The sequence below is a fragment of the Anas acuta genome, chromosome 2, assembly GCF_963932015.1.
Source record: "Anas acuta chromosome 2, bAnaAcu1.1, whole genome shotgun sequence".
Taxonomy (NCBI): Eukaryota; Metazoa; Chordata; class Aves; order Anseriformes; family Anatidae; genus Anas; species Anas acuta.
In genome coordinates, this window is record NC_088980.1 from 6,970,802 (window position 1) to 6,983,316 (window position 12,515).

General features: G+C 38.8%; 1 protein-coding gene across 8 annotated transcripts in view; it reads right to left on the reverse strand.

Annotated features, from left to right (window-relative positions):
- Nucleotides 1-337: 337 nt before the first annotated feature.
- PRKAG2 (protein kinase AMP-activated non-catalytic subunit gamma 2) overlaps nucleotides 338-12,515 on the reverse strand; it is a 208,357-nt gene continuing 196,179 nt past the window's right edge. For all 8 annotated transcript variants that reach the window (XM_068673385.1, XM_068673386.1, XM_068673387.1 and 5 more), the window contains 8 exons: nucleotides 11,354-11,399; nucleotides 10,481-10,535; nucleotides 9,029-9,155; nucleotides 8,082-8,247; nucleotides 7,672-7,709; nucleotides 6,148-6,294; nucleotides 3,648-3,741; nucleotides 338-1,448 (listed from right to left, as the gene is read on the reverse strand). In XM_068673385.1, the coding sequence (XP_068529486.1) occupies nucleotides 1,417-1,448; nucleotides 3,648-3,741; nucleotides 6,148-6,294; nucleotides 7,672-7,709; nucleotides 8,082-8,247; nucleotides 9,029-9,155; nucleotides 10,481-10,535; nucleotides 11,354-11,399 (705 nt within the window). In that variant the 3' untranslated portion in view covers nucleotides 338-1,416. The remainder of the gene's footprint in view (nucleotides 1,449-3,647; nucleotides 3,742-6,147; nucleotides 6,295-7,671; nucleotides 7,710-8,081; nucleotides 8,248-9,028; nucleotides 9,156-10,480; nucleotides 10,536-11,353; nucleotides 11,400-12,515) is intronic.

Below are 12,515 nucleotides of genomic sequence, written 5' to 3' on the forward strand. Positions count from 1 at the left end.
TTTCAAAATTTAATTTCTTTTAGGAAGCGAGAAGTTCTGAAGAAAGGGCTTTTCATTACTGTTAAAGACCTTGCATTTTGTGAGCAAACTGAAAGCGGTTAATCTTTTACCTCAACGTTTATACATGGAAAAATAATAGAACGATTTACTGCTGTTACTCCAGGACCCCGTTCTCACACAGTATTTTCAGGAGCAGTACTACCTGCGTGATGCCACGACCAACAGCTGCCTTTCAAGTTGTAGGAAGATGAGAATGCCCCCGTCTAGTTTACACTAACCCAAATGCACGTACCTTTATACATGTGAAAAAACGTGGCAAGGACTGCTGAAACCAGACTGATGTTGTAGGGTTTAATTTCTTCCGTCTACAATTATAAAAATCTCAGCTTCAAACTTTACAGTACATTTACATCAGCAAAACCCCGCAGCCTTCCTCACTCCTCAGCTTCTGTACAAGCCGTATACAGTCACAAGATTCGGTTTAGTCGTACAACCATCGTTTTACACTTTGTTACAGAGGAAAATATTGTTCTCCGGCACCTTGTTTCCTCCACGGTGCCCGTGTGTTACAGGACAGGGCGCTTCTGATCCGTGCTTCTGGAATCTTCAGCTCAAGTAACGCGGACTGATCAACAGGCCACAGCTTCTGCCACTCCAAGGTTTTAAATAATGAGAAAATCTACCACTTGTTTGTATAACAATCAACAGTTTATTAATGGATATGGTGAAATTTTAGCTATCCACCAAAGATGTGTAAAAAATTGTCATGAAAGTAAAAATAAATAAAGCTGTTTTTAAAATCAGTCTCGTTTTACATCTCGGTTCAGAATGCAACATTTAACACAAAACTGTCATTAAAGTTTTAAAGAAGTCTACTGATCTTCAAATTACAGCTTTTATGACAAGTCTAATGAGAACTGAAACTGATTTGGTTTAGGTTTAAAGACTTTCACATTCAAATACAGTGTCTCGTTTAGCACAATACTTCCTTTGACAGTGATGGGCAACAGTGATGACATATTGCTGTATTTTGACATAAGGCACTATGATATGAATATGCCATACACTTGCCTTATGTCACATATATCCATTGCTGACCAGTGACTTCTGTCAAATACAAAATGAAAAAGTTTCAGAATACAGTGCATTTTAATGAAGGACATCATGTGAAGTCTTCCAGCAAATGTTCTGAAGACGTTTTGAAATACAAGCCTACATTTTAACATAAGCTTTTGTCATGCTGCTTTGTTTTTTTGCGACATCACTGGGGGGGAAGAGACTCATCATCCATCACTAAGTCCCAATACACATCCGCAACCATCCTGCTCTGTTCTATTGCAGTCACTGTTCTTGAGACAAACTTGACCCAGAAACTTTGTTCAAGTTCTCCTACAAACGTTTGTACATTCACAGCAGTCATTCACTTTCGTTCTCCTTTTGTTTGGCACCTGTTAACAGAAGAGGAAAGCACAGAGTGTGACTCATTGTGGATGCTGCAAAATTTGTCTGACCACGTTATCGGAATCCTTGTGCTGGACACCATCTGTGAAGAACACACCTCAGGGCTGCCAACGTGATCAGAGCTAGGAAGGCCTCGAGCCCACTGCTTCTAGCTTCATTGCAAAGATGGAAGTTACTAAAACTGCTTTCAAGTATCTTTACCTTTCCTCCCCCCCATTATTTAAAAGAAGCCCAACCAAAAAGTCACACCGCAAACCTGTCCACCTGTTAGAAGCCAAGCTTAAGCATCAAAATGGCCTGAAAAAGTGAGGTCCTACTTGAGAAATAAAAACCCTGTTGGAATTCAGTTTTAACTACACTGTGTTGACTGATTTTTCCTGGCTCAGAGGCAGGTTTTGATGCCAGGATGGATCCAAAGGACCTGTTCAGCAGAACCGTGTAGCATCTTGCCTCTTCTCCAGGCTCTCAGACTGGCCACATGCTGGGCAGTGGCTGAACCCTGCGTTCAGCTGGCTTCAGCATCCAGCTCTGGAGAGCAGGAATCTCTTGCCAGCAACCTGGAGTTCCTATTTGTAATGTATAATCACCAACACTGAAAAATCCATTAAATACATCCAGCCTTCACATCACAGCTGATTTCCCCCCCACCCCCGGTGTACACTGGTCTTAATTCCTGAGGATATATTTTCCTTTCCAGTCAGGGAAGAGAAATGAACACGTTTAGGGCATGATTTATCTGGTCGTTCTTACACATCCACCTCAAGAGCTGAATCACACTGAATTCCACAGACTAGATATATGCTGCAGACATCCTCACTTCATCAGAGAAACCCCAGTGCCTCCTAAAAAAAATCCCTTTCTTCACCCCATATCTTCTAGCAGCACAATCCTGCCCCGTGTTGCTCTGCCTCCTGTGCTCTAGCACTAGAAACTCTTCTGTGTGCTGGCTTGGGGTGAGAAAACTCCTTTGCTGGCTCAGTTTCCTGTTAGATCACTGAGTTAAAGAAGCTCACAGAGGTGTCTGATGAGAGCGGGTGCTGTCACACGGTAAGCAATAGAAGCACCTGACCCACAGTATGGGAGCGGGGGAAATCCCCCTTTTAATTACAGAGCACCATTAAATCAGCTCGCAGAACTGTATCTTCAGTGTCTGTGCAACTCCCATACAAAAAGCTCTTGGTTGCTCAAAATCCAGATAAATCTCCTCTGTCTAAAGTTTATTTCATTAACAGTATCAAAGTTTGACCATCTTTGTAGATTAGGTGACCTTTCCCTCCAGTCACAAGGGAAATGACCTGGCACTTTCACCCCAACCTTCTCTACACATCTACCTCAGGAGGGACAGCTACCCCTCTCATTCTCCCTGTCCACTCTCCTTCTAGGAGAGCCTCTTTGACCCATTAAGCTTATTTAGATTTCTTTTTTTTTTTTTTTTTTTTGAAGGACACATTCAGGTCTTTCTGCTTAGCCTGATATTTTTGAAAGCAAAGTTGTAATCCTTAAAACCTTTTCTGTCTTTGTCACAAAGCTGAAAGCAGGCTTAGCTTTAGTTGTTGTGACACAGAAGCCATCTCATTTGCATGATCAAAGTGAAGTTACAATTAAGAACATAAAGCAGATCTTGGGCAAAACTAAACAAATAAAAATAAAACCCAAAACAGCCAGCATAAAGTCACAGAATTAATTACATCTACTGCTGGATGCTCTTGTTAAAAGGGACCTGATCGTGTTAGTAACACACTAGGGATTTCTACTGGAATAATTCCGGTACTCCGGGGCGATGTCCCTGACATCTGTGCCAACAGAACCCACAGCAGAGCTACCAGCTGCAGTGCTCCAAGGGGGTGGTTTTGCAGAGCTCGTGGAAAGCACGCTAGGAACAGCTGCCAGGGTACAGAAATTCCTGGAGATGGGGAAGGTGCCCTGCTGCAGATTTCTATACATGCAACGTTCATCCTTCCTTTCTTGTTAGTAACTAAGACCTCTTTTCTAAAAAAAGAAAAAAAAAGACTGAAAATTAAGTGTTTTGCCAGCTTTTTCCTCATGAGAAGTGAAATGTATTGAAAATTATGACCAAACAGTTACAAAACTTTAAAAGCAAAATGTGTTATTGTCATTAAACCAGTTAAGAGCAGCAAGCTGTGCACCACTGATTGATGGCAAACATTACAACACCCGTACTGTACCTGCTGGCGTGAGTACCAAAGCCTGTAGAATGTCAGAAAGGGAGATGATACCCACAATGCTATCTGCTTCATTCACTACCACCAAACGATGAACCTGCAAGGCAGGGAAAATATTTTAAGATTCTTCTGCTTTTAAATTAATAATGAAAGCAAAGAAATGCAAAAAAAAAATCATAAACAAGTAGAAACTGAATTTCTGAATCTCACACAGTGATATGAACATCCTGACCCTGCATAAATGAAAATTAGCACACATTTAAAAAGCACACAGCTGTCCGACACAACAACAAAATGGTATTTGAAATGACAGGCGAGCCAAGATCTAGGTCTTATAAACACTGCTGCTCTCAGATAACACCAACGCTTTTCCCCAATTTACAGGTTCTGCTTAACTTAGCCTCCAATCTCAATGAAATTGAAATCGATTAAGGCTTCCTTCTGAGACACACTTTCTCAACAGAGAGAGTCACAGCACTGAAGCTTGTTATATCCTGACATGCCAGAGCTGTTTCTGGCCTAACTGTCCTCACAGGGCTACAAAACTGCAGCTGAGTGACAGATTGCTTACAAAGTCTGGATTTTGCATGAGGACAGAAGAAAGGTTCCATTTCCCTACAGAAACTCACTATCAAGGACAACTTGGAAAAATTTAGATTTAAACTGCATTATTGAATATTGTGCTTCTCCTTACAGCTCTGTCCTATGGGCTACTTTATACTACACGACTTTTGTTCTAACTGCAGGGCAAGTAGCAGGGTGCTGCTATATCCTGAGGCTCAGCACCAGGAGCAGCCAACAGCAGAAAAACCACTGCAGAACTGGGAGAGCGCCCGAATCTTAGCCCTGGCACCAGGGCCCAGCACAACTGGGCACAAGGCTGGGTAACTGAAGACATCACGGCTGAGCCAGCTCATAAAGAAGTGAACCTAGGAAGGGTGTTTGTGAAAAAGGTGAGCGCCTACTCCTGGTTTTCTCCTTATGTAAGCAAATTCTCTCTCTTCTACTTAAAGTCATCAAAAATCATCAAAAATGTAATGGCAAAATGTGAAAAGAATTTCTCATCTTTTCGCAGAGCTAATAGCAAGAGAGATGCAGTAGTCTTGATTTAATGGATATGTTAATTTATGGCTGAGGTCAACCACTTCATTGACAGGCTGATACAAAAAAAATAAGAGAAGCTCTGATGCATTTGAACAGTCATACCCTCCTGACACAGAGGGGAAACAAAAGGAGTGGCAAAGTGAGAGAATGTTTTGCATTTTCTTTTTGATGAAACCACACTGGTGGTATTTTAGGTGGGTACATGCACATTCTTAAGTTTTTCTTCTCGGTGTAATGAATTCAAGAAAAACGGACAATACAGTTGTTAATACAGTTCTTTCATTCCCAGTAAGATCAAGCATTTGTCTGACAGCTAAAAATAGCATCAATTACTGCCTTACTTGTAGCTTGGACTGACTCATTTTTACATATAATCTCACTATGTTCAGACTGAACCAAGGGGTAGGAGTTGTTCTGAAAACCCAAATGTCTGAAGTTTCTTAGAATATTAATAAGATTAGCCATGTCTGGAATCTGTACCTCAGCAATGCTAAAATTACTCATCTTCAGGATGAAACTAAGCTGATGCAGGAAGTTGGAAGTAAAAATTGTCTTATGTAGGTTCTAAGGGGTTACTCACAAAGTGGAAATTTTACTCATATTAAGTACATGCACAGTTACGGCCCTGAAGCTGAAAAAAGAAACTTGTAAAATTTAAGAAGTTAAATCTTCTAGATGGAGTTGATCACACCTCAGAGAGGACTGGTGATATGGATTTTCTTCTGCAGAGAGGCATAACAGGAAGACCTGCATACTCCTGCACCTCCACGTATAAGAATGGAATGTGTAAGAATGTAAAGAATTGAAAAAAAAAAACCAAAACCAACACAGAAATCATTTACAAGAGCAGTTGGTGAATTCTTTGTCACAAGAATTTATTTTCTGGCCTTGTCTCACAGTATTTGCATAAGAGCAGCGTGGGATTCCATATGCATCCATTAAATTTCCTGAACAATGGGCCAAGCAACCCAGTTACGAGCTGGCATTCAAAGAATTATTTCCCTGCAAAACTTATGGCAGGCTTGGAAAAAAATTGATCTTTCCCAAGAAAAAAACAAACAAACACACACACACAAAACCAAACAAACATTAACAACTAAAAAATAACCCTCCAAACAAACAAAAAAACCCACGAACCCCAAACTCCAAAGCTTTGAGCATTCACATTGAACTAATATAAGCCAGCAGTGCAAATAACTAGACATTATTACAGACTGTATTTTACACATTCCTTGAAGCATCTGTAAGTTTATATATCAAATTGATACCTACGCATGTAGATACAGAAAAAATATTTCCTTTAAGCAACCAAAATAACCTCAAAAGGATAAATTTGCAGTATTTGGTCATACAACTTTTAACTTACTGTAAAGGAAAAAAAAATTATAAGCCAACTCACCTCAGCCTTCACTATTCTATCAACAATGGTCTCCAGTGTTTCCAGCATACTACACTTTACAACACCTTCAAAATACTGAGAACGGTGCTGTAGGGCTTGCGTCACCGTGATATCTAGGTTATTATACGTTTTTTCAGCAGCAAGATTCTGAAAAACAAGGCAAAGACCTTACTACTTAGTAATAAAGTACTCAGTGAAGTAAATATTTTGGCATTGAGTAGACACATTTCTGGGGTAAATTGAGCCTCTTCCAAGTCCCATATTAAACAAACCAGATGCTCTTCAGTTTCAGTTTTTGGGAACAGTCAAGCATGCAATTATGTTAAACACCATATGACAGGCTGGATTAATTGAGAATACTGTTTTGTGATTATGCAGTAGGCTAATGAAAATCTCCTTACTTCGTTATCTGATATTTGGCTTGACGGCACTCATCCTGCTTTTGCCTCAAGCAGTAGGAAAAGGTAAAGATGGAGTTCTACAGATTTCAGAATACACAGAATACACTTTAAGAATATACTGGGTTTGGATTGTTTTTTTCACAGGACAGGTGAGGACACCAACTGCTCTGAGCCATACAGTAGATCCAACTAGAGAACAAATTTGGTTTCTTTGCCTTTCATATTTGTGGGCTCAAACTCCCTCTCCTGGACAGTGCTGGCACTGCCATTTGACATAAATTGCTGTATATAATTTAGTGAGTACTATGGAATAATATAAAAAAGAAAGTCCATCACCAATAAAAGCAACAAAGGTAAAAGATTAAATTAAACATTTCCAACTTGCATTCTAAGAACAGTAGCCTGTTTGGAGCAAAAGGACTTCGTCCAGACTAGCAAAAGTCTTCCTTGCAGGAAGGATGCAAAGGAAATACATTTTGTCTTACCTGAGTAGGAAATTAAATTTACTGATGAGACAACACTACTGGAATCATTGAAACAGATACACATCAAGTGTACATAGAGGTCTACAGTAAGTAGATGACCCTGACAACTGGAATAGCATTAACGGGGTGCACTTGAAGAATATTGAGGATATGCTCACACAACTAAGATCTTACAGAATGTTTTGCTATAGTGTAAGATGTCAGCCTGATCTAAATCAACAGAAAAATCTAGATGTGCTAGTCCTTCAATCAGAGGATAACTATTAACAGACATTTGCATCTCGTGAGAGGCAAAAATCATCCCCTATTACCAGAAGATAGACATGAAGCAACGTAAATGCCAGCACAAAAAAAACAAGTAAACCTTCCATGAAAAACCATACACCAGTGTGGTCGCCTGTGTTCAAGAATTAGGCAAAGTAGAACAGATGAAGAAATAGGAGTGTCCTTCAGGATACTCCTTGTCAAAATGTCATGCAAGAAGTGCACACTGTGTAGGGTGAATTGAATCTGTCTTATTCAGTTGGCTAACTAAAGCCTAAGGAACAAAATAGCCACAATTGATATATATTAACAAATTCATTTCTAAATGCTTACTACATATGAAATATTTAATAGAATGTGAAAGATATACTTACTATTACATCAAATTTGGAATAAATATCTACAACTTTTCCTAGAAAGAAAAATATATGTTAACAAAGTGTTTCAAATATAAAGTTAGTTTTCTTACATCCTGTTTGCATGTTATCTTATTACATAGAAAGCAAAGAGACAAGTCAAGAAGGAAAATGGAAAAAAAACAAAAACAAAGAAACAAGACAAAACCCCCACAATTCATGATGAGCTCTTTCAGTCCCATCAACCTACATCTTGCATAAGTACTTTTTCAATATGTTATAATATTTATTTAATGTTATATATACTGTATATAAAATGCATATATGTTTGAGTTTTATATATATATTTATATATATGGGGGGAGGGCAGGGAATAAATCATTCATTTATCTTAACCACGCTCTTATTACAGAAGAATGAACACACACCTGACTCATCCACAACAGGTAACGCCGATATCCTTCTCTCTACAAATATATTCAAGGCTTTAATGATAGGAGTGTCTGGATGTATGAAGGCAATGTTGTGATAAGTTCCTATTCCAAGTTCATCCAGATTCTTCTTCATAAAGGCAGGCTTTGGCATCTCTGACATCTAGGAAAATCAGAATGAATGTATTTACAGTGCAGTTTTCTGTAAGATGTGCTACAAGTATCAGGTTTCCCTAGTGACTGGTACATACATCAGGAAATCTGTATTCACTCATCCATCTACAGGCTGCAAATGATTGTTACAGATCATTACAGTAATCTGCTTCTAAATTTACATAAAGCCAAAACAAGCTTAGATCTAGAAGCGTTACTACTGTTTAAAGCTCTACATTAAGACAATGTAACTTGGTGTTGGGGCTTTTTTTTTTTTTGCTTGTCAGTTTATTTTTGTATCACTAAAAGCTTTTGATCCTGAGCTATGTCATTGCCACTGAAACTGACAATTCTGCATGCTTTGTGCTTATTTTGAACTCCTGGTGCTTTGTTTGGCCTCCTGTCCATTCCTGTGACCAATGTATAGTAGAATGAATTACGACAGTCTCATCTCTGGGAGATGATTCATTATTCTACCCGTGTAATCAAGGAAGCTTATGAAGCTGCATAGACCTTCCAGAAAAGGATACGAAAATACTCAAAAAGTCAAGACAAGACCCTAGTGTTTAGTTGGTTTTGTTTTTGTTTTAAATGACTAAAAATAAAGTAGTGTATGGGTACTCCATCAAGCCAACTTCTTTCTTATCAAAAAAAGACATGCAAAGACAAAATGCAGTGCTCAAATATCAAAGATCATAAAGAAGTTTCTGAACTAAGGCTTACGTTAATGTTTCAGATGTCTACCTGGGTGTGAGGAGGCAGTTAAAGCAAAACATAACTTAAGTACTTACAAAAAGCTGGAGGAACTTCAGGATTCTTTTATGGGTAAGTATATAAAGTGCATTTCCACTGACAGGATCTATAACTGGCAATCTGTGGATTTTGTTTTTGATCAATGAATATACAGCATCAAAAAGGCTGAGGAGAAAAAAAAAATGAATTTTAGCCACCAACAAGTAATGTTAAGTGATATATATACAGATTTACAAGCTAAGGGATTTCAAACTATCTATAGTGATCTGCTTACAAACATCCTAAACCAGTAATAAAGTAGTGACAAAAAAGTGATTTTCTGTGGTGAATAAGTATTTCTACTTTCCTTTCTACAAGCGTAGATCGTTTTTCAAATGTCTGCTGTCCTCACTGCTGTCTCTTCTGTTCAGAGGCAAACAGTGAAAATAATTGTTCCTGCAATTAACACATCTCAATCCCAACCTTCTGTAACATTTTCTAGGAAGAACATTTTTATGGATAACTGTATGCATGCAATTAAGCCAAAACAATTATCTAATCATTTCACTGAATTATCACCAGGTATTAGCAAGTAGTTATTCTCAGGAGATCTGAAACACTGCTCCAGACTCCATTCCTCTGTATTACAGCCTATGATTTAGCAATATTCCAACCTATGCACGTCTATTCTCCTGTAAGTATCACTGATTTTGGTCCTAATAAGACTGCAATAAAAACAGTTTACTGCCAATTATAATAAATTAGCAAGGAATACATTCAGTAAGAACTTTGCATGTTCTCAGTCCCTTACAGGGATGAACTATCTCCACTACATACACACGAAGCCAAAATTCCCCATATTGCAGTTCAGATTCCACTCTTGAAGTCAGCATTTAACTACTCCTAAGTGTTGCAGTCCGACTGTCACAAGTCCCTTTCTGGCTCAGGACTTAAGCTGACTTTCTGTAGCCTTTTAAACATATCCTACTGCATTATCTTCATTTTTATACATCTCTTTTTGCACCTTTGAAAGCAATCACTATTTTCTTCTCATAAGATATTTTTTGCAACCAGTTATCATTCAAACACATGCGCCATAACTAAATTGAATAACTTATTCATGACTTAATTGTAGCTAAGGATCTAGCATACCATTATGTCGAGGTAATCACTAATTCCCTTCATTAGTTTCCTTTGATTGGGTATAAGCAATCCTATTCCAGCAACTGAAAGCAAGAATCAGAACTGCACTCTCCTATTGCAAGATTAAAAAGTATGGAAGTTTTATAGTGATCAGCTAAAGCTGCTGCTCAAATTACCTTTGGTAAATAAGGTACAATGGCAATTTAAAAAACATTCCTTTAAAATTTCATTGAGACAAAAAGATACCTACTGAACTAAGGTAATTTAGATTTTAATGAACGCAACCTAGTAGGAAAGCAGAACAAAAATTCAGTGTTGAGATGGAGTTCGTTTATTTCAAGTTAAGCAAAATGAAAGGAAAATCTTACCTTGCATCTGGGGAGATGTTCACTAAAGGTTTAAATGTCTCTTGTAAATAAAGCTCTGTGTATAGGAAAAGACACCATTATCATTTACATGAAAACATCAACATTTTAAAGAAAGCATTTTATGAATTCCTTAGTACAAAATTAAGTGGACAGAAGAGACAAAATATATACAGTCTATTTAGATGTTCTACCTCTTACACACGTTTACCTGTACTGACATTAAAAAGAATCCAAAGTTTTAAAAGGAGTTACTGATTACCACCAGGGGTCACTGCAACAGCAGCCAACAATTTTACTTTATCACTTTTCCCCTTTTCTGAAGGGGTTTGTCTCCTCCGTAGAGGATTTCTGTATGTTATTATATGGCACATAGTCATTTTTTTCCATTAAAGTTTTTCCCTGCATTCAGCACTTCTGGTCACACCCAACCATGTTCTATTAATTTCTAGTCACATCATACAATTTGCTCAGGCGTGACGTGTTGCTCATCTCAATTCAGTCAGCACCCATTCATCTGATACTCATTTTGCATCCTGGTTCAGACACATTTCCATGCCAGATACTCGCATCACCTCTACAGCCATGTAAAGCCCCTTCCTCTGCTTAATTTGCTTCTCTTAAGAAAGAGTGAGAAGGTACTAATCAGGAAGAAGCAGTGAAGCAGTACATACAAAGCATGATCACTCTGGTTCACATTGTTTCAGGTAGAAAAAATAAGCAGCAGGAACATGCGGACGAGCTTTTGCTACTCCTGCTTTCATTAAAAGTATGCGGGGATAAACCAGTTATGTCTATGATTAACTAAGAATTCTGAATTCTATGCTGAACAATATTAGAACATGTAATAAGGAATCAAGCAGTAAACAGTCTTACCCCTCCAGGTTTCTATCTTGTGCTCCTCCAATTCATAGATCTGAACCTGCAATAGGTACATGGAAAATTTCACTTGAAAGGAATAATTTTAAGCCCAAAACAATTACCTAGATATTAATAATCTCATTAATTTCCTTGTATTTCATTGGAGGCAATTTAACATTTAGAGTAAGAATCCCAGCTAATTAACTGCCCAGTCCACAACAACATTTCTTGGCAACACAAGAGAAAAGGATGCAATCCTGCTCAATGCACAGAGCCATACTGGACCTGCCAGCTCAGGGGACAGGAGAGATGTTTCCCCTGCCCAGGTTGCGGTCTGGATCTCTGCTAGGCTCAAAGGCACCTCCTCAGTAATTTACCTCACCTTAAAACAATTAAGCTGGGTAAACCCTCTGAGGATACCTCACCCACCTAACCAAGTAAAGAGCTTATCCCGATCACTACTTAATGCTAAAAAGAGATTAATTTCACTCTTGCTGGACTACAAACAAGCAGCAGCACTTGGTTTAGTGTTCAGCTCAACCAGAAGAATCACCGTTATATTTTTTTTTTTTTCCCCAAGTTTCATCTTTTACTGATGTCACATTCTTCAAACGTTTTTGGGAGCTGCATCTACGCCACGCTGGTGCAGCAGAAATGCTGAGAGCATGCAATGCTGATCACCTAACCTGTGCTCAGCTGGTACGGGGCACCAAACAGGCAAAAAATAAATAGTGAAAGTTACTTATTTTCTGCTGGTTTAGGTTCCTCTAGGTTCAGAAAAACCTATAAACCCTGCTGAAGCTGGAAAGTTTATAGGTGAAGTGTAGGAGCATCTACAAAGCCTGCTACATTTGTCTTTGGACCAAAAGAGACTACTTCTGGGTTGCTATTCAACATTTTTATCAGTATCTGGATGCAGGGTGTTCTCAGTTTGCTGCTGACACGAAACCTGAGGGTGCTTTTGACTGCCTGGATGGCAGCACTGGGTAATAAGGAGCAGCAGGAAGTTCAGCAAAAGGGAAATGCTGGGTGCTGCACCTGGGGTGCAGCAATGATGAGTGGCTGGAGAGCAGCTGGGCAGAAAGGGAGCTGGGGGGGCTGGTGGCAGCAGGCTCAACGCTCTCTACAACTCTCTCATCGCTCTCTACAACTTCCCAAGCAGGAGAAGTGCAAGAGG